We start from the raw sequence: 23,353 nt of genomic DNA on the forward strand, positions 1-23,353 counted from the left end.
CTGCTGTGCTTGTTTGATGGGGTCAAGACCAACTGTGGCTCACACAGTGTTCCGCTGGAATTAAACCGCCGCAAGATTGGTCACCACCACACACTTCTGTTTAGCTCAAATTGGCTGCAAGAGGGCAATTCAGGAGCAAATAGGCTATTTCCCCGTGGCAACAAACATGGATCGACTGTAAACTGAAAAGTCGTCTAACCATTTTGTTTTGAAACAAATTTATAACATGATCGGAGATTTTAGGAGGTGATTAGAAAGAAAATCATTTTTTTTGTTGAATAACTTCCCATTTCCTGCCATTACAGCCCGTCACTCTCGACTCACTTCAGCAAAAAATTGACTATGCATATATTTAACACTACTTTAACCCAATGTTGTAAGTACTTGTCATGAGCAAAAATCTGAATATCTGCCAAAACAGTCTAGGTTATAATTTCACTGTAATGCAGTTCTGGATGTAATGGAAGATAAACACATCTAAATTCTGTTTACCCAAGGGTGTAATTACCACTGGTGAAGGGGGGGGGGGGCACGTCCCCCTCGATTGGCAAAGAAGGCAACTGCACAAGGGCCCCAGACTTACAAGGTCCCTAAAACTATGTGTCAAATGCTTTGTACTAAATTAACTGAATATTGTTTGGAAATATACAACATTGGAGCACAGTATCCACAAATCCACGGTAGACAACTGACGTATTAACTAATATCAAGGCCCTGCATCTGTCAGATTTTAAGACCTTTATTTTCTCAGTCTTGTGCTCATGTGTTAAATATATCTAAATTAATATATTAAATCACATTATCACACAGAAGTATACTAATATTATTCATCCTGAGTTTCGTCTCTCGGGCTACATTTCGGCTGCTGTACCCTGTGATGTAACCAGAGAGGAAGAGCTGCAGACATGACTGTGGATTGTCCTCTGCATTTTTATCAGTTAAAACAAAATTAACTTATTAAAGTTTTTAGCATTTTGATTTGCTGGTAATATTCTAAACCAGTAAGGGACAAATGTTCTCAGTAAAAATGATGATAATTAGTAGTAAAACTGTAGTGTAGTCTATTAGTGTATTAATAATAGAGCAATTTACAGAGAAATTCTCTTTTGGCTCCCAGACTACCTTTATTTTGGAAAGCATGATAGCCAATTTCATCCTATTTGCTAGACTAATATAAGTATAATTAATAGAGCTACATCTTTTTTTCTCGCTTTGTTGTGTCCAAAACCCCGTCTGCAAATAATCCCATGCCCTCGAGTTAAAACGTATGTAATTTATTAAATAGAAATTTACTTCATGCATTAGGTGGTGAAAGGTCAATACATACTTAAAGAATTCAATTCTTGTTTGTTATTTGTAAATCATTTAAATGTGTATACTGTAACTAATTTCTGGCTTTGTTAACAAAATATTTGAAAGTGTGAATTAATTAATTTGAGTTAATTAACAAGCAAACAAAAACTAATTATTTTGGTAACCTCTCTTGTGTGCTAAATTTCAATAATGAGGATGTGGAGATAGCTAACTAACTAACTAACCATCTATCTATCTCTACTTTGCGTAGAGACGGGGCAATGTGGTGCAGAGAAAAGAGATGATGTGGGATTAAATGGACAGAGAAGAATTTGTAAAATTAGGGAAAATAAACAGCTGGGAGAAGAGAGGAGAGGAAAGGAAGGGAGGAGAGGGCAAGATACGGCAGTTTAAAAGATGAAGGAAAATATGAAGAACATGGGTGGGGAATTGGAGGTGAAATGAATTGGCTGATCTTGGTCAGGAACACCATAATCCATTAAAAATGTCACTGGAGGCAATGTCCCCCCCTTAACAGTTGGTTACTTAGGTAGGGTATACTATATATAGCTCTGTTGCCCAAAGATGAACAGATGTGCTTCGCAGAACCGGCTGCCATTGACATTTCAAAGGCTGCTTTGGGGGGTCTATTGCTCCTTACCATATGACACTGATTGCAGGGGGTGTTGTTTGTTATGGAAACAGAAAGGCTGAGTAACTATTGAAAAAGGCAAGTGCTCTTTGACACCTCAACGTTGTGGAAGACATCAAAGTAACATGATGATGACTAATAGCCATCGATGGGCTGCTGCATGGCGAACAATACAACAAAATCCATAGCAGGTGGCATTAAAACCGTGAAATCCCTGGAGCGGCCTGCTTGTCAGGAGTTGTAACTGCTATGAATGGCTAATGTTGCTTGTTAGCATGGTGGGTAGGACTTCCAGAGGAGGTTGGGGTGGCGGAAAGAGTATCTATTGATCACTATGAACCCTGCACAGCGGCGTGCTCCTGAAGAGGTGCGGCTTCTCTCTTAACACCACACATGACCTGCATAAAGTCCATCCATCACAGTATGTGCTGGCCCATTTCTCCTCCTGTCACCAGCAGGGAAGAATTTTGCGGTGTGTATGTGTCAACGTGCATCTGTACATGTGCCTACGTCGACCCGAGCCTGTATCTGTGAGTGTGTGCGTAATGAAGGGTGGTGTTCCACCCCAGGTGAGGCCAGAGAGGTTTGGGGTTGACCTACTTTAGCTGTGGGAGAGAAATATCACCTCCGTGGAGAAGAGGTAATTGGCTGCCTCCGACTGTCCTTCTGGCTCATTGTGGACTGTAATAGGTAATTCACATAGGCCCTTTTAAAGACCTCTGTGTATGTGTGTGTGTGTGTGTGTGTCTGCCTATAAGTGTGTCTTTTTGTGTCAGTATCCATTTGCTTCCACATACAGTAACTGTGCAAAAGTGGACGTATATTTACATGTAAACCCATCCAGCCTGAGGATGCTGCGAGTGTGGTACCTGGCTGGGCTTGGCTGTAGTTGCTCTGTCTCTCCCGGTGTGAACCGAGGGTGAGGCGCAGCTCGTGTGTGTAGTCGGGCAGGGTTTCGCGTGAAGTGTAGGAGCGGTGGTGGGCGCGGCCGTCCTCGCTCTCGTCAGATGAGCTGGTATAGGACATCTCCATCTCATGGCGCCCCTTAGACAATGGCTGGTAGGGTTTACTGTCCATCTCCTCCATGGCTTGAAGGGCTCCACTTAGTCACTCAGCACAGCCACAGCACAGAGCACAGAGTCTGGAAGCAGGGGAGAAAAAGAATGGAGGGCGAGAGGGGAGAGGGGAAAGGCAGCAAGGACAGTGGGGAAGAAGAGGGATGGGCCGGTGGAGGAAAATGAAAGGAAACAGGGGATAGAACAGACAGGGTAGAGGAGAAAAATAGCACAAGAAGTCTGTTATTGAGCACAGTGGAACAATATTGCAGCATCTGCTCATTCCAATTACGGCAGACATTCATAAACAGTATTTGGCTTCTTTCATATTTCACACCAAAGGTTAGTTCCAAATCAATACACTCAGAAGGGACCGCGATGGTGGCCATTATGTCCAGATGCATTTGAAGAGAAATTGGCCAAAATCAAACACAGCTCTGTTCTGTCAGTTGTGGTTTCTGTTTTCTCTATCTACTGTAAGCTTTATCTCTCTTTTACAGACAACCATTGACAAGTTGCAGATAAATCAACAAATCTGTTGCCAAGCCTCATATCTGTCACTCTCATTAAACGCTGCGACTCACTAGATCCTGAAGTAATGATGAAACACTATTAGATACCAGACTTTACAGTGTCATTGCCCTCTCAAATACAGTAGTGATAAATCAGCTCTATTCAGCTCATATTCTCTTGTTCTTCTCTCAACCACATCAAAATCTACTTCTGATAATGTCCAGCGCAATATGCTTATACCGCCTGCAACTAATGATTGATTGAGGCAACGATTAGAGCACAGAAGAAGTGATTAGAAAATACTTCATTCATATTAGTTCTCTTTCAACGTGCCCTGCCTGAGGCCTTTCCAGCCTATTTCCTGCAGATATAAAGCTTCTAAATGGAGCTTGAGAGGGTCATTGCTCATAGAGACAAAGTGCTATGGTATTGACCTCTTCAGGGAGTCCTGTAGTCCATATATCAAAGCCATTAGAGCGTGCCTGCTCAATACCTCAGAGATCTGCAGCACAGGGTGATCACCAGTAGTCTGATACAAGTTTACAGCTGACCTTTCTACCGACTGCAGTGATGCTTTTATTCCACGTGAAAGACTCCTTCCCCTGGCCTCGCGCTCACCTTCCTCATTCCCCACAAGCATGCACAAGCATGGACCAGTTTGCATGAACACACGAGCTTGCATGCACACGCACGCGCACACACACACACACACACACACACACACACAGACCGCCCACTGACCCCTGACAGCAAACAGTCAAAAAATGGGCCACGTTCATCCCACACACACACACACACACCCGCAACCCCCTGCAGACATTATCATAGCGCAGATGATCTGTAAAAGCTCTGCACTTGTGTCTCCCTCCAACTGTCTCGTGTTCCATCTTTAATGATAACACAAAGCATAACAAAGCATTTAAAATACAAGAAACACACTTTGTATCCAATTATCTTAGCATTACTGTAGCATACTGTAAGCTACTATGACTCACTCACACACACACACACACGCACACACTTGTGGTTCCCTGCAATCACGATGCCTTTCATTTTGATTGGCAGGAGTTATTGCAAGGAATCAAAGCCTGCTATTATCTCAGCTGCCCTGTCAGAATGGGATTGACTGGTGTCACCTTCTCTCTGGTACGACGAGGAGCGAGTATACATTACCCTGAGAGCTCTGAGCTTGCTGCAGGCACTGACTGCTGTCTCTCTCTACAGAGGCTCTCTGTCCCGTTTTATGTCTGTCACACGCTTACACGCAAGAATGAAAGCATGCAGTCCTGCACACGGGAGCACCGTCTTGTTCGCACCGTCATGTATGCGCACTTGCATGATCCGTCTGGTGAACAGTTTGCTTAGTACATGTAGTACCTGCTTGTATATTGACGTGTGCAGTGTGAAATACTGACTGGTTTCCTTTAAAACACACCCTTCTCCTGGTTAATCCCTTCCCCTGTTTTCCACTCCTCTTTCACCATCCCTTATTCGTGTACCAGTCCACCTCAGCTCTCCCCTCCTCCTTCCCTCTCATCTGTGCTCTTCCTCCCCTACCTTACACACTTTCCACTCTCCATCTCATCCTCGGAGGCGCCTGCATTTAGTGAAGTAAGCCTGCTGGCGGGGGTTATTCCCGCTAATTCTAGCCCACAGTGGGGTGCCCATTAGGGGGTTTGATTCTTGGTTTTGATGTCAAAACCTGGAGGTTGTTTCCTAGAGCCAAGCTCACTTCAAACAAGACACATGGGTGTTCTGTAGGACAAGTTAGAATGTGCCACCCGAGCACAACACCAGCCTAGATTTACAATTGAGGAATGACCACCTTGGGGCATTGCAGGCACCATAGCTTCTCAATGGGTTGCTAGAGAACACACAAGGATGGCCCAGGAAAGGTCTGAGGATGTTAGAATAATTAGCATCATGCTAGAATAAATTTTTAATACCCAAATCTTCAAAACCTTCACTACAACATTTGTATCATCTTTCTCATCATTTTTTTATGCGTGTGTCGAGCAGGGGGCTGTCAAAGGGGCTACACGGTGCACTGAGGGATCCCCTAGTCAGGCTGTCTAAGTGCTTAACTGATTGCATCACTATACTGCAAGTGACTAACAACTGATCTTAATCATCTCTGTGCGAGAGCAAAATATGTAAAATTCATAGACTTCAATGATTAATGCCTTCCAACCTACTGTATTAACCACAGTACTGCAGCGTATGTATGTTCAATGGAATACTCATTTACTGATAGACTGCTGTCACAAAATCCAGCAAAAAAATAATAATAAAAAAAAGCTGTAACGACACGGTTGAAAATTTGAGCCACATCTCATGTGAGCTTGTTTGTGCTACCGACCGATTAACAGTGAGTGGTTGTATGCAGTGACAATGTATGTATATGTTATTGTGCAATTTTATTTCTAATTTAACTCTAATCTATAATTCATCAGTGTGTAATGAACTCTTCACCACTTGGTTTAAAATTAATACAAAGTGACAACGCTGAGTGAAACACATGCATCGCATTACACTGCCACCCCCTCCTCCCCTCATCCACTACCAACTCCTTTTCTTTCTGTCTCTTATCAATCCCTCTTTCACACACGCACACACACACACACACACACACACACACAAACACACAATCATACACATATACAACCACATGGGAGTGATAATCCATAGCTACACAGTTGCAATAATATCTAATGGGACCCTTCACCCACTTGATCCCCTTCCATCCATCCATTTACTCAAACAGTGAAACCATAGAACAGCGGGCTGTTTTTTTTTTTTTTTTTTTTTTTTTTTTTTTTTTTTTTTTTAAATCTGCTTAGAGAAGTGACAGAGGTTCACATACACAGTTGCTTTTAAACAGGATTTATGCTCCAAGTCCAATCTCCAGAGGGGCGGGGTCCTTAAGATGTCTGACACCAGCAACAATAACACACAAACGGCGCAGCCGAGATCGTCATGTGTAAAGGCAAGGACCGTGAGGACAAGTCAAAACTGATTTCCACTTTCCAATCTCAAATGAATGTGCTGAAATCATGACAAACAGGAAGAGAGAGCATGCGAAATGGAAAACGGAGAGAGGCAGAGAGAGGATTGGGGCCAGGCAGAGGCAGAGAAATTGAGTTTCACATTCGGTAAATAAACAACGAGGATGGGGAGAGCAGAGTGCCATCCAACAATATTAGCTCCTAAGATTATTGATACAGTATAGTTCCAGGATTACAAATACATTTCTAGCATGCAGAGAAGGTCTTATTTTCATAACAGCCTGGAGACCCCCAGTGACTAGGGAGGTACTTTCTTTGTTAGCTCTGGCCTTTACACGTTTCCAAGAAGCTTGTTTGCACAGAGACGAGCTAATCCCACTCACTACACAGGCCTCGCAAGCCACAGGAATGACGATGAGAAACCTTGAGAAATGTATTCACGCTAGAGCATAAAGTTGTCGCAGTGGATGCTCCGACGTGAAGTCATAACAATCCTGGTGCTGTTTTCAGCTTTTTCATTTTGTCTACCATTACGATGGCTTAATCATCAGAAGGCATGGAGGCACAGTCTGTAGCTGCAAATGCAGATCCAGGCTACAGGTCCTACGGGAGTAAACAGTGAGCTGTCAGAGAGAGACGCCTCTCCTGGAGTGAGGGTGTGTATGTGTGTCTGCGGGAAAAGAGATGGGAAGGATAGGGCTTAAAAATCTATCTGTTCCATTCGTTAGCACCAGCAAGGCTCCTCAGGCATATGACAGGGACACCTCAGTTGAGAGGCCCTGAAGGACCCACAGGACCCTGTTATACCTAAACCACCTGAAACACAACAAAACAATACACCGCCCACTGGGAGGCCCGGGGATGGGTAGGAGCGAAGGATGAATGGAGAAGGAGGATAAAGAGAGTGATGGATAGATAATGAGAGATGGAGAGTGTTCACAGTGAAAATGGGAGGAATTGAAGGATAGAGAGATTGCTAAGTGAGACATGGAGTGATAGAGGATTTTAATTAGTGGATAAGGGCTAGCTATCTGTGGGCGGCGGCAGCACTCTCGTCACGTAGTTGTGCTTTCATAGCTGACCAAGCCTGAAATCTCTCGCTGCTAATGCCGAGTTTACCAGCAGAACACATACTGTAATGTGTACCCACACACACACACACACGAGCCTGGACTTCACCATACATACAGTACCCCGATAAGATTCAAAGATGAGACACATACTGACAATCAGCCACAAACTGACACACAGTCAGTGCCCTTGTGCCTACACACACTTATAACATTCACGCTAACCAACAAACAACACACTTGAACACCCACATGTCCTGGAGAACCAATACAGTCTTCACAAGCCTGTTCAGTAAAAACCAGGTTGTGAAAAACCTTGCTTGCTGTATCTCAGTGTTACTGCAGTGTCTTTACCATTCAGCCTCCATTGCGCTGCCTTCCACCACCCAAGGTTAATGCATGTATGTCCAAAGCAAGTCATATAGGTGACACAATAGCGTAGTGTGTGCCCACTTGTGTCGCAAAGAGAGCATGACCAAGAAGCAGAACCAAACACATTGCGCGCGTGTGTGTGTCCACAGATCAGTTCCTGTCAGATGTCAGGAGCTGAGAAACCATCCTGGACCTATTTGACTATTTATAGTGAACATGGGTCAAATCCCACATCAGCACAGCATGCCTGAGCAGCATGGAGAAATCCATAAGGTTCTACACTATTCATGCCCTCTGAATGTGGCCTAGAGCGAGGGAGTAGCAAAGCTTTAACTTTTCAAAGGCCGTTTTTATATCTCGACTACAGTTAAAACTTTTCTTCTCTCTTTCAGATCTCGACTAAGGTAGAGGTTTTTTTTTCCCCTATTGCTTCTTACCTGACTACTAGTTTCTTTTCATGATATCCACCTCTACTCCCTCTCTCTGATCTAAAAGCCCTCTGTTCATTCCCTAGAAGGCCCAGGAGCAAACAAAAAAACACAAAAAAAGGATGAGTAAATGCACCAGCACGCATGCCCCCGCATGTGCTTTCACATGCACAACGCTACATTCACATGCGAGGAGCACGCAGGCATTTGACCGCAAACACGCAGACACACACACAGAGCGAGAGACACCACCCAAAACCACTTAATCAATATTCCTGACAAGGCAAAGCCTTATTCAACACATTTGATATTCCTCCTCTCTCGCAAAATAAATACATGTCACTGTCCTCCTAGCAGGACTAAAAGGCTGTTCACACTAACTCGCTTTGCAAATAAAGCTTTACATCAAGACTGACAACCTCCTAAGCTCTCAGCATCAGCCACTGCTTGGTAAAAAGCCTCTTTCAATAATGTGTTTGACCGCTAAAACCTCCAACACCCAAAGCAAAGCAAAGTGGCAGCATTATAGATGCAGAATTAATTGATACATCAATGCCATTGATTCCAGAAATTGGATTTGGTGATTAGCGATTTAGACAGTATTTCCTGCGCATCTCCCTTTATGAAGCCGTTGATTACAGAGAAATGAGTGAGTAAAGATAATGAGCCCTGCAGAGGAGTAGCTGAAAAGATCTAGTAGTAGCTGTTGAGCAGCATTGCAGATTGATTTTGGAATTCTAAGTGGGCTAATCTTCAATCTACACCGTTACAATGTGATGTGCATGAAGAGGAGGAGAATTTTGTGAGGTTCCCACTCTGAAAGTCCAGAGTGCTCCCTGTGGCTCCTCCTGCTCCTCAGATCTGTTCTCAGCTTTCACCTCCTCTCTGAATCCCCTGTCCTCTTGCGGGCTAAGGACACAGATGGAATTCAGCGGCTCTGCGCAGGAAAATGCATCTTGAGAAAGGCAGCAACACTCAGTCGGGAACAAACTATGGTCCTAGTGGTGATCTTTTGTGAGCTGATGAGACAAAGATGTGTGGAGGCTGAAAACATTCCATCCATATGTCTACTCAGTGGGTAGAACAACATAAATGCACCTCAAGGTTATGGTATACAGTTTGGTTAACCACGCTCTCAGAGAAATGCAGAGAATTCAAGCATTCACTGGAGAATGTGTGGTTAGAAATCTAAGTGATGTTTTCAGCCCTGAAGGTCTAGCAGCCCTACTGCAAGTGTGAGATGCATATCAGTGAAAAGAGGAGTCACAGTTTTCTAGATAAACAAATCATTTAAGCTTCAAATCAATAGCACACACTGTAAAATGTATTCGCAGTTAGGAAAAGGCAAGGAGTCATTTTAAGCACTTTTATCTTCAATATCATATACTGTATCGTGCTTTGTTTTTTCATTTATCCTGTGCCTTATTTTCCATTGCAGCTTTTTCTTTCTAAACATTTGCTAGGCAAAACTACACTGGGCATGTCCCTTAACAATTTGCATTTCTCATTTCGCTGCCTGTCAGATGAATCATTGTGTCTTTTGAGCACATTAAAGAGAACAAAATATGAATTTTCCAAACAATTCCTTTTCCAGGCACATTGGGCTGGGATGACATGCAATACCTGCTGTAAAATCTGGGATTTCAGGATTGTTACATCTGCAGACAACATGTATTAGGTCTGCTTTATTCAAGAAAAAAAATGGCGGCACACAGCTGCCATGATTTTCTTGGAGTGGATATTGGGTATTTCTTTGCTCAAATCATTTTTCTTTGTGCAGTTTGGCTTGGCATTTTGGCTGGCAATCAGCTGAGAATATGTGTCTCTACAGTTAGAAGTCAATTTGGGCGATGATACGCACACTTGAAATACATCCCAGAGTTCATGGTGGATCAAGACTCATTCTGAAATTAAACCTTAACAACAAAACAACTCCCCTGCAACGTACTGCAAAACATATTGAACTCAACTGTACTGTATTATATTGTACTGTATTGTATAAAACATGGCTTCCAGCAGAGATGCATCAAGCACCATTTTGGAGCTATTCATCTTTTCTATGACTTAATAATTCATGATCATCTAGAAAGTAGAGCTATGAATATTACTGATGATACACATGAGGCTATTTACCAGTCAGCAGGAAATAGATGAACTCGTTTAGAGGAGAGATGTACAGTATACCATCACTGTGTTTTATGTTGCTAAATAAATCACTTCATAGACGTACAACAAAGCTGCAGATGCAACTTAGTCATATTGAGATATTAATCATGGTCTTGAAGTGCAAATGTAGGTGTATAATGTCTTGTTGATGTTTTCTTGGAGGCTAATATGCAGCAAGTGTGTGGTCAACTCGCTTCCAATCACTTAGTTACAGTAGCTACTGTCGGGACTGTGGGCAGTTTAATGATCAAATGTCTTCAGGTGGTCTATCTGAATATCTGACGGAACTGATTTTCTTTGAATCCTTCCCAGATAATTTCCCAGTATTGATTTAACTGAAGGTGAGACGATGCCGTACGTCTTGTCGGTAAAAGCTTGGCCGGCGCAGACTTTTCCCTTTGTGTCCTTTGTGTCAACAAAAGCAGGATAAAATCAACGCAAATATAATGGATTTTAACTTAATTATTTTGACACCAGTGCCAAGGCCTGCACTTTGAAGTGAAGGACAATTTATGTGGTAATAAATTGGGGAAGAAACAAAAATTGATTTTACTTCTTCTAAAGTTGTCCACTGACTTGATTAATAAAAATTTCACGGTGAAAAATGTGTCCCTGTAGGTGTACATCGGCTTTCTCTGTGTGTGCTTGTGAGTGAGCTGGTGTGCCAAGTGTGCGTGTGAGTGTGTGTGTACTATAGATGTGTGTGTGCCTACTTAAGATATCACAGTTTTTCGTGCTTCATGTGTTTTGTACAAAGCTCGTGGCAGTCCAACAGAATAAAACGCATATGTCTACAGAGTGGATGGACAAAATAAAATAAACACTCTGCAAATGAAGGCAAATAACAACTTTGATAATCGATTAAAAATAAGCAATTTTTTCAGGCAAACAGGACATCCTTTCACTGGTTTCAGCTTCTCAAATATGAATATTATCTGTTTTTTTAGACTGCTGGACAAACAAAACAAGACATCCCCTTGGACTATGGGAGCTAGTAATGGACATTTTTCAAATTTTAGAGAATGTCTAATAATTAAAATAATTGTTCCTTGCAGCCCTATACATCATACAGTCCAGTACAACAACACAAGCAAAGTCCTCACAATAACCATTCACTTAAATCATCGTCATTCTGTCTCAGCCCTCTAGCTAGGTGAGTTCCATCAGCACTCCTCTCTCCACACACATACACACACATACACACACACACACACACACACACACACACACCCCTCTTGACAAATTAATCTCATATTTTAAAGAGAAGTAGAGTGGGCTTGACCAGTAAGCCTCTTGTGGCTCTGATCCTTCTGTCTTCTGACTAGAATTTGAAAGGAAGGGAGGTGGGGGGGCCTGGGGGTGGGAGGGAGGGCGAGTTTGAAGGTGGAGGAGTGTGAAGGGAGGCTGTGATTGCATTTTTCACAATACAAATCTCACATAACACCGTGCTCTTTATTCAGCTCAATATAGTTCCTGACTCTTGCCCATAGCCCAATGGAAGAACACAAGAAAGAATAGAGGGCTGTAGATGCCAATGGAGGCATAGCCAAATACTTGAAAGAAGAACGCCTCGGGCATCTACTGTATGTAACAGCGTGCGTGTGTGTGTGTGTGTGTGTGTGTGTGTGTGTGTGTGTGTGCGTGTGTGTGTGTGTATTTGCAGCACTGGTGACTGAAGGTGATTTTAGTTTTTGATATTATTTCTGTCCCTCCCTCTGTTGCTGTTGGTCCCACTTTAGGTTTCAACACTAAAATAAACGGTATTGTATTTTGATACTTTATCATAAGGAGAAAAAAGACAGAGGGGGACTGATGTGGCTTTCACAAAAAAAGAAAGGGAAAAAAAAAGCTAGTGGATGGGAAAAATATTTTTTACCCAATAAGTGCTCATACTTCATTGAAAGAAGAGAAAGAAAACAGACATTTCTCATTAATAAAAAGATCTATGTTCCAAAACATAATATGTTACTTTTGAGAGAAATTCTGCTAATTATGAAACACATACTGTACGTGCACAAATTAAAGACTACACAGTCTGTAGAGGAGTTCATTATTACAAAAACATGATACTGTTCTTTTTTAAAAATGGCTGTCAATCAGTTTGTAAGAATAATGACGATATATTGGACCAAAGCTTCTAATATTCACTGCTGATTATCTGTGAACATGTCATATTGCCAGGAATGGTTTGCAGTGCTGGTGCATTAACTGTAAACACAAGTGTAAACACTGGGCCTATACTACCATATGATATTTTTATGGGGTAATTTGGTGATTATACAGCTTTTGTATTACACTTTTTTTTAAATTGCAGTGCTGGCAATTTCCTTACTGCAGAAGCCGACCACAGCTGAATGAATGGAGGAAACGCTAATTAGCACTGCAGGATTTGTTAAACAATTCCTCTTGAGGATGAAGCAGCATTGCAGCAAGAAGGTAAATATTTGAAGTTGTACAATGGTTACATCTCTAAGTGTCTGTCTGTGTATGTGTGTGTGTTTGTGTGTGTAAGTCTAGTGGTCCAGCAGTCTGATAAACCCGACTGGCACGGGTGCTTTGCTTTGAAATTATCAGCAGGGTGGCGAACGCTCTGATTTTCTGCTTTTTTGGCAATTACATTCTTACCATATGATGGACATGCAGAGAGAGAGCGAGGGAGGGAGGGAGAGAGGGAGAGGGGGATAAAAACTCCCACTGGGCCTCATATTGTCTGTGAACTTAAACTCTGACTGCAGCTCTAAGTGTTGTACTCAATATTATAAACAACCTCTGATGCATTTCACATTGTCCTCTCACTAATTCATGACCCCAATTTTATTAAGGAAATATAGTTTTGCAGGGGGAGAAGGGAAGTGTGCGAGCGATTCCATGGGAGAGAGGAGCATTACAGTGCCAGGGGCTACTGCATTCCTGGAATGAAAATTCATAAATAATGCAGGGCAGGATAACAAAAAGAACTCCCCCGCTGTCTCGCACAGCACTGCACTATCCAAAGGCCATGCAATATCACTCAAATCTCAGAAAAACACAAATTATTAGACACAAGCAAACACTTTTTTTTCTCTTTTTTTTGGTGGTGGTTTCTTGACTCAGGACAATGGGATCCGCTGACAGCTGAGGCAAACTGCCAGTATCCTAACAATCAGCATTTCGGGGCCTAAATTGTCAGGAAGTTGCACTGAAATAATGACGGGACTCCAAGCCAAAGAGCTGAGCAGCTTCTTTGGATTTCCAAAACACCATATGTACTCCCCACTTAACAACAACATGCCTGAAAATTAAAAGATAGTGAGTGTGGAGCACCCAAAACAGATCTTTAATACAGCGACCAGTGCTGACCAACAACTGCTGCTGAGGGGGGAACCAGAGTGCAAGGTGAAATGTAAAACCCTGAATATCTGACTGACTGATAAGTCATGCGGTTAGCTGGTTGACTGACAGAAATGCCAATGCCTTATCAGTGGCATGTGCTACACATGTAATTGGTGGAGTGACATTTCAATTCAAAGACCTGTCCTCTAATTGTGAAGGCGTTGCCATAATGGGTGTGCTGTTTAAAATATGCACTTAATCACTGTTCATCACCACCTCTGAAGCAGAAGCCCTACTGGGCCAAAAAAAACATCATCCACATGAAGATAACAAGCTTACACAAACAGAGACATACACTTCACCAGGCAATAGTACGAGCAGTCCACAGCTGTGCCACACTGCCCCTCAACACTACAGTAAAGTACAGTGGGAGAACTGAACCTAGGATTACAATCATCAACCTCCCCAGGTCCCATACATCTACATCATGTTCTTCGTCTGTGTGTGTGTGTGTGTGTGTGTGTGTGTGTGTGTGTATGAGACACAGAGGGAGAGAGTGTGTGTATTACCTAACCTCCATGCACAGATGCTCTCTATTAATCACAAAGAGCAAAGACAGACTGTCTCATTTTTATCATCACTATCAATAATGCGCGAGCTGAGGAAGAATTAAACACGGTGCCCTCTTCATTGTGAGCAGCGTCAGGTATAAGGGCAGTGACACACAATGCTACACCAGCAGAACACACTGCATTCAAGTCTGTGGGCTTGTAATTAAAGCTGTTTTTTTTTTCTTCTTCTTTTCTTTTCGATCTTAAAATAATATGGTAGAACGCAGGTATATGCCTGATGGGTGAAACAATCCAAACATCAATACAGTTCTCTGAAGGATGTGCACAGTGGCTGGAGGAGTAGTGCATTAGATCCATGTATTAGACATATTGACAAATTGTAGTTTCTGATTACAATGCATTTGCATTTTCAAATGAAAGGTACAGAGCTCCTTTCCATTCCTCGGTCAAGTATAGCAAGATTAACCAACCATTCAGGGAAAAGTATGGGATGCTTTTAGGAGTTTCTCGTTAATGGAAGAATATATTCGGACAATTACTCAGAAATATGTATTATTTATTTACTTGTCTTGCTTATTTACTTATTTATTTATTGGAAATATGCCTTCACTGGTCTACTCCAGGCAATTATTTATAATCTGCTGTGAAGGAGAGGAGTGAGGAGGTCTAATTTAAATCTATCGGAGCATATCCATCCTGGTGCAATTTGCGCTGCCTTCACAATAATTATGATTTATCAAAATGAATTTGCTGCTGTTAATTATTTACCCTCACACATTTTTGAACACTGCCAATGTGGGGAAGGCGAATACCTTGCAGTTCAATAATGTAGCTAAGGAATGGCTTGAACAGCTGCAGCATCCTCCAGATGGGCAAAGAAGTTGAGATGTAGCAAAAAAAATAAAAAATAAAAAAACTGACATGTAGCAGCAGAATGCAGTGGGTCACACAGTGTTGAGATGTGTCCTGACGTGCCTGTTGGACCTGGGCTGGTGGTGGTGGCCAGTGTCTACAGCCCGGGCCCCTGTAGGCTGCGTTGATGTTGGAAGACAGAAGGCACGCGTCAGGGAGATCTATACCCTCTCCAGGCCCCCCACCCCCCTTGGATCTCCAGTGGCCCTGTTGGCATCATTAGGCTACCTTAGCGCTGATGGGGATGGAGTGGACGACCCAGAACTGGAGCAAAACAACTCAAGGCTGCGAGCGTTGCTGAACCAAAACGGACACGACCACTCGCGCGCGCGCGCACGAAGCGAGGCAGCGAGCTGTTCTGTAACTGTAACCTGAATTATCATCATTTAGACTGGTTTTCTAAGAGACGGGCTTGTGTGCACAAAGTCTGCATCCATCCGCTTCAAAGGAGGCGCACTGATTTTCATAAAACCGCACCATACACTCACACTCACACACACACACACACACACACACACAAGCACATACACTCTCTGAATCTCTTTCCCTTTGCCTCTCGTTCTCACACACACACACACACACACACACATACACATGCCTCGGCCACCGCAACACCGCACAGCACATCTGAACAGCTGAGAATAATCATTTCCTGTGAACTCACGTTGTCTCAGCATCCCAGCCTCGTTTAGCCAGGCAACGTTGTAGCCGCTCTCCCTCCAATGAGCCCAGTAAAAAGGCCAGAACCGAGCGTGCCGCTTACCTTTCCGACGTAAAGCCATCCCTTTAGTCCGATTCCATGCTATAAGAAGCCTGCAAATGCTGAAGGCTGTGCAATCCCCCCCGGTAGAAATGTGACTTGAGACGCTGTTCCCCTGCTAAAAGAAATTGTGGATGAGAAACCTCTCTCTTTCTGTGCCTGCCGCTGGTCTGAGTTTCGAGGCGGCGGTGCTGATGCTGATGATGCTCGTCTCTCAAATGCCGATAGAGGACGACGAAACGATTTGTGCGAGGAGGAAGGGATCTCCTCTCAGGGGCTGTACGCGAGCCAGCTCCGCTGTGCCGTGTGTGTCTGTGTGTGTGTGTGTGTGTGTGTCAGGGAGCCCGGCGCGGTGCGTTTAGCCGCAGTTGAACCCGAGGTGGCTGACGGGTGATGCTGTTGCTGGTGAGGCTCGGTGCCGCTATAACAGCATCCCTGGATCATACCACCTTACCGGAGGAGAAGGGGGTGTGGCACAGACCGGCCACAGACACAAACACGCACAGGCTCTCTCTCGTCAGGAGGTCGTCTGGATCACTAGTTAGACTCATTCAGGTGATGCCATATGGCTGCACCGTTGTCCTGTGCTGGAATGCTGACTCATTAATTCAGCCAAAATGGTGAAAGTTTGGTGTTTTCTGCCAGTGTTGCTGCTTTGGTCGTATTTAAGCAGCATATTTCAAAAAAAAAAAAAAAAAATCTTATTCTCAGGAGCAACAGGCCTGAGAGCTGCTGAGGTGCAGTTTTATCGCAATTTTTTCCCATATCATAAAAGCAACTTACAAGCATTACAGAAGCTCTTTTTACTGTTAGGAGTCATCATATAAAGTCTCAGATGATAAAAAGCAAAGGAAATGTGATATTTACAGTGCTGTGCATATAAAGAGATGGAATCTGACACTAATTTATTGCAGCAGTGGGCCTGGTTTGTTAATAACACCTGCAGATCATCTCACCAGATCTGTTTTTCTGTGCTAAATTAGCCACCTAATGATTCTGACCTGTGCTCCATGTGTGATGCATTGGTGTGGGTATTTACAGCCAGTCGGTAGCTGGTACAAACAACTTGTGAATGACAGGGGTTCTAATGATGCAGTTTATTATTTCCCCAAAGCACAGTCCGCGCGGGGCTACAAACAACCATTTTGACAGCTGCTTCAGTCTATCTGCCTTTCAGCCTGTCTTGCTATATCCCCCAACACAACACAGCAGCACGCAGCTTTTATCAACAATAGGTTTTGGCACTTTCCATCAGTTTCATCACTGGTTCTCTCTAAATGGGGGCTGCAAGTCCGGCAGCTGCAGAGAGAGAATTAAATGATCCAAGGGAGAACAGGGAGGGAAGTGGTCTTAAGGTCCGAGGTTGTTTGATAAAAGTGTGCTTCTCTGACGTAGATTACCATTGTGTTTGCCATCTGGGGTGTGGGTTGTCAATATGTGGCTGCCAGGGTGCTGCTTCTTGGAACAATGGCTGCAGAAGACTGTTAATGGATTTTGATCAGGGGTTCGAAGACCTCTGGAGTTTTCTGAGCTGGCAGCCTCACACTGGAGAGCTGTTTGTGTGACTCCATGTTTGCCTGCAGAGTCCTAATGGCAGGCACATTACACCTCCGGCGGCTGGGTAAACGCTGTTTTAAAAGAGCAGTTCCTCTTCTGCCCGACACATCTCACTGAGACATCTCCTTGACAACCAGCTCAATGCAGAGATTTGAAATGTCACAGTGTTTTACTGTGAGTCTTTTTTATCATTATGGTCTACAGAGGAGAGATAATAGATGTGAAGAGAGAAAGAGCGCTGGCCTTGCTATATGAGAGACATAGCCCTCACTTATTTTTCTGGAAAAACATGGAACGTGGAATTGAAAGTAAAATTTCATATCTAGCAAGAGTGGAGAGCACTGCTTTGTATCTCTGATGTTCTAGTGTTATATGCCTAAGACAGAGGTTCATGGTAAGGGAAGTTTGTGGAGGAAACCCAGTCAACATTTTATCTGATAATTAGCTTCATTAGAGCCACAGATGCTCTATAGTGCTGGTCAGAGTGCATTTCAGACATAATGTCAGTTGCATTATAACTGATGTCATCAGATTGTAATGTAAATTGCATTAAAATGACATAAACTAATTAAAGAATATCTCATCTGACAAAGAAAAAATAATGTCAGTGGAAACAAATAGGAGAGCCCCATCTCCATAAGATCATGTTTGCTGATCCAATTATTCCTGCCCTATTTGGATGACATGCAAGCACAGCTGAGCGTATAGGGAGGCAAGGAGAGCGCAGAGGTGGATTTAGAGTTGGTACTCCATAAAAGTGATGTGAGAGTGGAAGCCACTGTTGCTGTTGTGAATGCTAAAATGGAGTCTGGTGAGAATAACTTTGATGGGAAGCTTTTTTTTTTCTCTCTCTCCCTGATTATAAGCAACTCATGCTTGTTCCATGTGACACATCCGTTAGAAGCCGAAGAGCTGGGATATATTACACTTTACATAGTGTCATGAGACAAGAGATGGATCCGTAATGCCTCTGCACCTTAATGCTACTTCAAGCCTTAGCGGTAATATTGGATTTTAAGTATCCCTGCACTACTTAGCTTCACAGCTGGAGGCAGTTTCCATGAGCATTATTTAGTCTCGTACATGCAAACTGCAAAGCCAACACAGTTTTTCTTCTTGGAACTTGGTGTTCCTCGTAGGCTGCTATCGATTGGCCAGTGATCAATCCTCACTATGGAACACAAGGTTGTCTTTGCATGCTGTAACTAGAAACTAACAATTATCCTCTCAATACTTTTGCTGCAATTTTCTTCGCTGAGTTCCTGGTTATCTTCCCCTTTATTTCCCCTGCTCCCTCATCTCCATCTTCCTGACCAAATCTTCTTCTAAAAGCCACCCTCTCTATCCCTCTTTATTTTTCTACTTTCCTCTTCATTTCTTTCCCCCTTTCTCCTCCTCAATCCCTCTGTCTAGCTCCATCTCTCTCCAGGGTGATGTTGCTGAAGGGGTTTCTCTCATTCAGTAATGAGGGATCTTGGATCAGTGCTATCAACAATGCTGCCGAGCTGCACCAGCGATACAGTATCATTCTGCCCTCGTGGTGGATGCTTGCTCTCCAGGGGTGTTAAGAGTTAACTAGGGTATTCTTTCTCCGGAAGGGTGTTAGGGATGTGCTCCATCACTCTTTGAGCCTCTGTTCTCCACCAGCGCTCCGGCTCCACCCAGTCAGCCATACAGCTCGACTGTCTCACAGGAGACAGAGGCAGCCATTTATTGAAATCTTTTTTTAAATGACAGAGCTATGACCTTTCCGATGCATGAGCTTCCACAACCATAAATTCTCACAGATTTCATTTTACATTTCCTCCAAACATTCACAACCGAATTACACCTCTACAGCCTTCAACCTATGGGCAAGGATCCAGTATTTTCATCTTCAATCATTACTTTTTTCTACTTTCAGACGGTACTTTAGCACTTTTGGGAGGCAGATAAGTGTTTTGGAAGGGCGGAATAATCTGTCGACCAAAACACATACATTTTGACAGCAGTTTCAAAGGCTGTCCTCTTTCTAAGCTTGTCATCAATTTCCCATCTGAGAAACGAAAGAAAAGAAGGAATCATGGAGAGGTGTCTATTGATTAATCACCAACAGTGAGAGCACTAATGTGCGAGCGATGTGAACCAGTTTCAAAGTGTTGACAGATGAAACAACTATATAACCTAACCTCCCTGACACATTCTCCTCCAAGCCTTTCTCTCATAATTAGTCATATCCCCGAAAGGGCACGACATTAATAAATTCTACATTAAATCCACATGTATAAACTGAGGAGGATTTGAGAGAAAGCAATATTTTTAACCAGCAGTGCTGTGACATTCAATAGCTAGTGAAGAGCGGGTGGAGATTGCACTACAGAGGACATGGAATGATACAGGCGAGGACATCACTGCGCCAGAGACAAGCAGCGAGCACGTGATACAGGAATTATTGATTTATAAGGCATATCTTTATCCTTACAGTATGCATGAAAGTGAAGAGAACATCAAGAGCATCTCTCAATCACCTTGAGCAATGGATTCACGTCTTTGTTCTGAGCTTAAACAAAGCACCAACACACACTCGTGCATGCACTCTTTGGTCCCCAAACCAGGAGGAAAAAAAGAAAGAAAGAAAGAAAAAAAAAAAAAGCTTTTTACTTTGGACCCCTAAAATCTGAGGATTGTTCCCATAAGGATCAAAGTGTATGTGTATGTTTCAGGGGCTTTTGTATTTAGGTGTGTGTGGTGTTGAGTGCTTTCCTCACTCTGTGCAAAAAGCCCTCAGATACCGAATGCCACCCTAAAGCATGGGCACTTCTCTTCTCCTTTTATCACCGTACACTTCTTGCTCTCACTACCCTGCTTACCTGTGACAGGAGCGCCTTTCAAACGCACCTCATTGCATTTCAAACGCCAGTGACTCCCACTCCCGTTTCCAAGACTCCCACGCAGACGTACATGCACGCAGCTGTCAGCTGCCCAAATACTGTATATCCCCTGGCCTTCTCTCCCACCCCTTCCTGAACTAACTCCTCCACAACCTCGAGTTGTTGAGAAAATAATATTTTATGCATGCCACAGCAGCCCACACACAGATACAGCTTATGAAAGACATACCGAACCTACTTTCCTGCCAACATTTGTGTGCGTGTCGTGCATGTCTCTGTCTGTGTTCATGTATATTTGTGTACAGCTTGTTTTTATATGCTAAATTAAGAGATACTTAAACATTGCTCTTGTATTTTAATGCACAAACATGTAGCGCATAGCTTGTTTTGCAGCGTCCTAGGGATCAATATACATTATGTAAATATTCTCACTGTAAAATCTAGGGGTTCAAAAGGCCATAAGAGTCTAGTTTTGGCATAGGCATCCCGTTCTCGAGAGAATTAATCATAGCAACAGAATCGGATGGAGTCTGCCTACATACCTAAGCATTTGTCAGAGCAGGAGAGGACACAGTACAATGAATTTGCATCTGTTTGAAGTGGTATTATTAATTCATGCCAATGAGACTTTGCATAAGGGAGACTGGGTGAAATTTTAAAAGGGGGGAAAAAGTCCCAGTAAGCACAGGGACTGTTTGATCTTGTTATGTCTTCCTTGTTCTCGCTCTCCTTGTGGAAACTATATTGTTGTCCAAGCATCTTTATGTTTGGGTGCTCCATATTGACTGAGCCTTTTGGGAACAATGAGCTAGTATAAGCGTGGCCTATCTTATTTAATCAGCATGTGTTGAGCTAAATGACAAGCTATTATCACTGGCCACCCATCGACTGCTGCTCAGCTTCTCAAACAGCCAAAGCAAAAGGTCAAACACTGATAATGAGTAGACAGAAAGAGCTATTCCTAATTAGACATGAATGTAAAATCTGAATGGAAATTAGACTGGTATGCACAAGCAGCAGTTACAGCACACTCATCTGCCAATTTATTCCAGCTGTACTCAATACATACTCTTCTCTCTATATTTTTTTTTTTCTCAACAGGTGGCCATGAGAGTGTGTGTGTGTGTGTGTGTGTGTGTGCATGTATTTTGCTATGTTCATATTCAAGCATCCACAGGGTGTACTTGTTGATGTACCTGAATGTGTATAAGGTTGCAAGTGCATGTGATATCCCACATGTGTGCAGCACTGATGCTCATGGGTAGCCTCTGTATATATGCTGGCACAGCTATTTCCCTGCGGAGTAGGGACGCGGGTGGTGTTGGTGGGGGTGGGGGTGACAAATATACTGGTGGCACATTATCAGCAGCAACACAAACACAGGCTGGCAGTTTCCCAGCTGTTAAAAGGGGTCTTTATTTGTGTATGTGTGCGACTCTATGCGTTTGAATCAAGGGAAGAGAAGCACGGGAGGGTAGTGCCAAGTAGGGAGGTTTTGCCTTCAGGGAGAAGGGTAATTACATGAGAGCACATGGAAGATAAAAAATATTAATGGTATTACTGGTCAGCGGGGTGCTGTCCTTGGGGAGTCCTGGAGACACATATCAAGCATATTCTGGTAATGGTGTTGATTTAAATCTTCTGCACAACAAATACTGTAATTCCACACCTCATTTTCTCCCTCTTTCTGCATGATCTAATAAAGCCGTCATCGCGCACTGAGAAAAGTAGCCATCTTTCAACCTGAGGACCTAAGCTCAAGCCACAGTGACAGCAAGCATTTACCTTGCTTAAGTGTCCTTGAGCATTTTACTTAATCCCCACCTGCTCTAGGGACACTGTGGCGGTGCTAACCCGTGCTCTCAGGCTCTCTGTAGTGGAGGCAAGTGGAACATGAATTTACCCTTCAGGACCCAGAGCTTCAGCAGGAACAGCAACACCCAGACAGCTCTGTCCATGGTGCTGAAATCCAGCAGTAAAAACCCAGACACATGCTGCTTTTCTATTCCATACCACATACTAATTGTAACAGGTTTTCAGTATGCAGTGCATTCACACTGGAAAAGTGCTGAAATTAAACATACTCAAAGATAACAGTATGCATACTAAAGTCACTTGTATTCGAGTGCGCTGTTGATGGACACTACTATCCCACAATGCAAAGCACAAATGAAATGGAGGAGCTACTCACAGCTGTGAAAAATTAAACCAAATTGCAGAAAGTGGCGAGACAAACAATCATTTTTTAAAGAGCATAAAATCACAGAGAGAGTAGAACCAGTTGTACAAGCTGCCCTGCAAGAATTTGAGCAATAGGTCCCCTCTTTACATTTCCATTGTGAGATGACACAATTGCTATGAGCATGAGCACACAAACTGTTACTGTAGATAATAGTGGTGGTAAAGAATCTTATCAAGACTGAGCGCAGTAAATCATGTTTATGTTTTCTGGGCCCAGATCCACAGTCTCTAAATGGATTCCACTTTTGTTGTCAAGTCAATTCATTAACAGAGCGAATTAAAATGAATTAAAACAGCAAATGCTGAGCAAACCACAATACAAGGTTAAAATGCATTTTGATTATTAAAAAAGATTAATTTAATAATGACAGACAACATGCCCTGTACATACAACACATTATATAGATGTTATATGTAGGGCAGCAGTGACCCATTGTTATCATTATCAGTTAATCTTCCAGTTATTTTCTCAATTAGTCAATTAATTTTGATCTAGAAAATGACATTAATAGTGAGAAATTCACAGTTTCCTAAAAGGACAAGGTCACATTGACAACTGGTTTTGGTTGACCAAT

At 43.0% G+C, this 23,353-nt stretch overlaps 1 protein-coding gene across 1 annotated transcript in view; it reads right to left on the reverse strand.

The window, feature by feature from the left end:
- The window catches only part of tenm1 (teneurin transmembrane protein 1), a 161,143-nt gene extending 144,623 nt beyond the window's left edge, over positions 1 to 16,520 (reverse strand). Inside the window, 2 exon segments of the mRNA XM_051072179.1 lie at positions 2,815 to 3,086; positions 16,114 to 16,520. Of these exon segments, the coding sequence (XP_050928136.1) occupies positions 2,815 to 3,031 (217 nt within the window). The 5' untranslated portion in view covers positions 3,032 to 3,086; positions 16,114 to 16,520.
- Between the last annotated feature and the right edge of the window lie 6,833 nt (positions 16,521 to 23,353).

The sequence above is a fragment of the Lates calcarifer genome, linkage group LG8 (assembly GCF_001640805.2).
Source record: "Lates calcarifer isolate ASB-BC8 linkage group LG8, TLL_Latcal_v3, whole genome shotgun sequence".
In the NCBI taxonomy this organism is placed as follows: domain Eukaryota; kingdom Metazoa; phylum Chordata; class Actinopteri; family Centropomidae; genus Lates; species Lates calcarifer.